Source organism: Limulus polyphemus, unplaced genomic scaffold (assembly GCF_000517525.1).
Source record: "Limulus polyphemus unplaced genomic scaffold, Limulus_polyphemus-2.1.2 Scaffold6397, whole genome shotgun sequence".
In the NCBI taxonomy this organism is placed as follows: Eukaryota; Metazoa; Arthropoda; class Merostomata; order Xiphosura; family Limulidae; genus Limulus; species Limulus polyphemus.
Window position 1 is genome coordinate 1 of NW_013672007.1, and position 4,016 is coordinate 4,016.

Consider the following 4,016-nt stretch of genomic DNA (forward strand, 5'->3'; position numbering starts at 1 on the left):
TGATGTACTTTAGGTTATAATAAACCGTGATATCTCACGTTAGGTTTACAGTATCCTAACAATTAGACTGTGATGTACTTTAGGTTATAATAAACCGTGATATCTCACTTTAGGTTTACAGTATCCTAACAATTAGACTGTGATGTACTTTAGGTTATAATAAACCGTGATATCTCACTTTAGGTTTACAGTATCCTAACAATTAGACCGTAAGTCAGTCTTAATTCTTTCATTCTTTATGAAGCTTTTATAATTAGGTCCAATGACACAAAACATTAGTAATAATAACCAATCAATGTCACCGTTTATTCGTCCTTCTTATTTTTTGACCAATCAACGTAGCATTAAAAATCTACTTTATATCCCCTTATTATTTATTAACCAATCAATGTAACTGTAAGTCTACTTTACATTACATTGTTTGTTATATACATTTTCATATTTATATTTATTATGCTCTTTGTGACACACAGTGATTCAATGCTGAAATCCGGTGATCGATTCCAGAAGGCTGATTGTGTGGCTTTATTTAGAAAAAGAACACATATATGTAATTCACAATATAACTTTAAATCAACATTTTTGACTGTAAAGAATAAACATTCATCAAGTATTATTACAAACCATTAACTATTGTAGTTCTATCCAGAATGTAAACAATAGTCAGTTTTAAATCTTTAGGATACAGCAACATATAACTTTAGGGTTCAAGTTTCACTCTTTTAGTTTTAACATAAAATTTATTAATAACAACCAATCAAATTCATCGTACAAATTTAGTTTATTCGCCCTTGTTATTAATTGACCAATCAATGCAGCTGTACAAAACTACTTTATTTGCTCTTATTTATTGGCCAATCGCAATCGCTATAGAAATCCATTTTATTCGCCCTTGTTATTTCGCCCTTGTTATTTATTGACCAATCAACGTAGCTCTACAAATGTACTTTCTTCACTTTAGTTGTTTAATGTCATTTTCTTTAACCACCATAATCTCTAAAAATTATCAACAAGTCAAGATAGGGGTGAATAGAAACAACTTAAATTTCTGACCACCCTTGGGGTATTAAACCTAAATACTTACCACGATTGGTGTAGCTTGAATTTCACGTGGGATATCTGCGCTAGTCGTCCCTAATTTAGCAATGATAGACTAGAGGGAAGGAAGTTATATAAACACCACCCATCTCCAACTTTTGGGCTACTCCTTTACCGAAGAAAAGCGAAATTGATCGTCACATTATAACGCTGAAAAGGCGGGCATGTCCGATGTAACGGGGAATCGAACCCGCGACGCACAGATTGCTAGTCGAGCACCTTAACAATAAAATGGCATATTTCTAAAGCGATTTATATAGTCAAAACATACTGAAGTTTGTGTTTGAGGCTAAACTAATATGTTTGTTTACTTTTTCATGTTATTCATCCTCCATTTTATTTCAAGCTCCCACGTAAGGACACGAGATGATTGGCACCACGTCAATAATTCTGTACTTTATATTACATCTGGAGTTGATAACAGCTATAAATCTCGAAAAAGACGGAAGCGAGTCTCCTGTTATCAACACAGAGTCCGGCCTAGTTCGTGGATTGACCACAAACACTGCAAATGGAAAGACTGTAGACGTGTTCTGGGGAATTCCTTATGCAGAGCCACCTACTGGTCATTTAAGGTTTCAACGTCCTCAACACAAAGAACCTTGGGAGGGAGTTCTAAATGCTACGACCAAACCAAACTCTTGTGTCCAGATCAACCACGTTCCTCCAGAAAACTTCTCCGGAGATACTAGTTGGTTTATCAAGACTCCTTTAAGTGAGGACTGTTTGTATCTCAATATCTGGGTTCCACACCCCCAGCCACAGAATGCACCTGTCATGGTCTGGATTCACGGGGGTGGTTTCACTTCAGGTTCATCTACTCTGGATATTTATGATGGCGAAATATTATCCTCTGAGGAGAATGTCATCGTTGTTTCCATAAATTACCGTGTAGGAAGCTTGGGTTTCCTTTATTTCAACCGATCAGACGCGCCTGGTAACGTTGGACTTTTCGACCAACTCATGGCTTTGGAATGGATAAATAAGAATATTGTGTATTTTGGCGGTGACTCGGGAAAAGTGACGATTTTCGGAGAAAGTGCTGGAGCCAGTAGCGTGAGCTTACATCTTTTATCGCCTTTAAGCCAAGGTCTATTTAACAACGCAATAATGGAGAGTGGCTCAATATTGAACTCTTGGAGTTTACACGATCGTGAAGTTCTGATTGTTTCCTACTAAAAGATTTGGTCTCTTAGTAGTGTTTTCGTTCAGGAGTTTTTCCGGGACGTCCGATAGAAAATTTCCGTCAATAACAGGAGTGAAAGGAAAATTCAAGAACTTGATTCCGATCCACTCATTTTTTACTAGATCAAGTGGATCTGTGTTTCGAAGACATTCCATTGTGGAATCTAAATCCCTAGGATCGTGAGAACAATTTACAGCTTCTGCTAAAAGCACCCCTTGATTGATGGCAGCGAAGGATCTTTATTCTTGTTCTATGAATTTCCAGAAATATTCAAGAAAGAAGAAGAAGTTGGTGTCACTCGGAAGGAGTTTCATAGATTAGTGGAAAAAGTAGTTCACGACACAAATAATTTCCAGAGAAAAGCTATTGTTTTCCAATACACAGACTGGCTAGAAGAGGACAACATCTATAGAAACAGGGACATGTTGATTGACTTGGTGGGGGACAAGTTTATCACGTGCGATACTAATGAATTCGCCCATAAATACGCACAGCGAGGAAACGACGTCTTTATGTACTACTTTACTCACACACCTTCTGTTAGCTCTTGGCCCCGGTGGATGGGTACTACACATGGTGACGAAATATCCTTTGTGTTTGGAGCACCTTTAAACTCTCTTCTTGACTACAGCACCGAGGAGCAAGAACTTGCCCGAAGAATAATGAAACACTGGACAAATTTTGCTAGAACAGGGTAAGGACCGATTTCTGTTTATTTAATTTATATGTCAAGATAAATTGAACTCGTTGAACCTTCCATTAGATAAGATAATTAATTGGAAATTATTTGTCACTAATTCAATTAATGAACTTCCCTAGTGGCTAAGTGGTAAGCTTGAGGACTTCTAACGATGAAATTCGGGGTTCGATTTCTGTTTTGCTCTTAATCAAAACAAACAAGTAATTCATAATTAAAAAAACTAAACAAAAAGAGGACCTCTCAATTCAAGTAAAAAAATATATTTTCACATTATATGTATCATACGTATTTTAATTGCTTCAACCAAAACCTAGGCCTAGCATGGCTTTATCAACCAAAACCTAGGCCTAGCATGGCCTAATCAACCAAAACCTAGGCCTAGCATGGCCTAATCAACCAAAACCTAGGCCTGGCACGGCCTAATCAAACAAAACCTAGGCCTAGTATGACCTAATCAAACAAAACCTAGGCCTAGTATGACCTAATCAACCCAAACCTAGGCCTGTCATGGCCTAATCAACCGAAACCTAGGCCTAGCATGGCCTAATCAACCAAAACCTAGGCCTAGCATGGCCTAATCAACCAAAACCTAGACCTAGCATGGCCTAATCAACCAAAACCTAGGCCTAGCATGGCCTAATCAACCAAAGCCTAGGCCTAGCATGGCCTGATCAACCAAAACCTAGGCCTAGCATGGCCTGATCAACCAAAACCTAGGCCTGGCATGGCCTGATCAACCAAAACCTAGGCCTGGCATGGCCTAATCAACCAAAACCTAGGCCGAGCATGGCCTAATCAACCAAAACCTAGGCCGAGCATGGCCTAATCAACCAAAACCTAGGCCTGGCATGGCCAGGTGGTTAGGGGGCGCTGGACTCGCAATCTGCGGGTCGCGGGTTCGAATCGCGTCACACCAAACATGCTCGTCCTTTCAGCCGTGGGGGCGTTGTAATGTGACGGTTAATCCAACTATTCGTTGGTTAAAGAGTACCCCAAGAGTTGGCGGTGGGTGGTGATGACTGGCCGCCTTCC

At 39.2% G+C, this 4,016-nt stretch overlaps 1 protein-coding gene across 1 annotated transcript; it reads left to right on the forward strand.

Annotated features, from left to right (window-relative positions):
• Window positions 1-1,038: 1,038 nt before the first annotated feature.
• Window positions 1,039-2,982, forward strand: LOC106473679 (acetylcholinesterase-like). The gene is made up of 2 exons (XM_022402084.1): window positions 1,039-2,265; window positions 2,494-2,982. The coding sequence occupies exons 1-2, from the start codon at window positions 1,465-1,467 to the stop codon at window positions 2,980-2,982; spliced, it is 1,290 nt and encodes a 429-aa protein (XP_022257792.1). The 5' UTR covers window positions 1,039-1,464.
• Window positions 2,983-4,016: the final 1,034 nt, after the last annotated feature.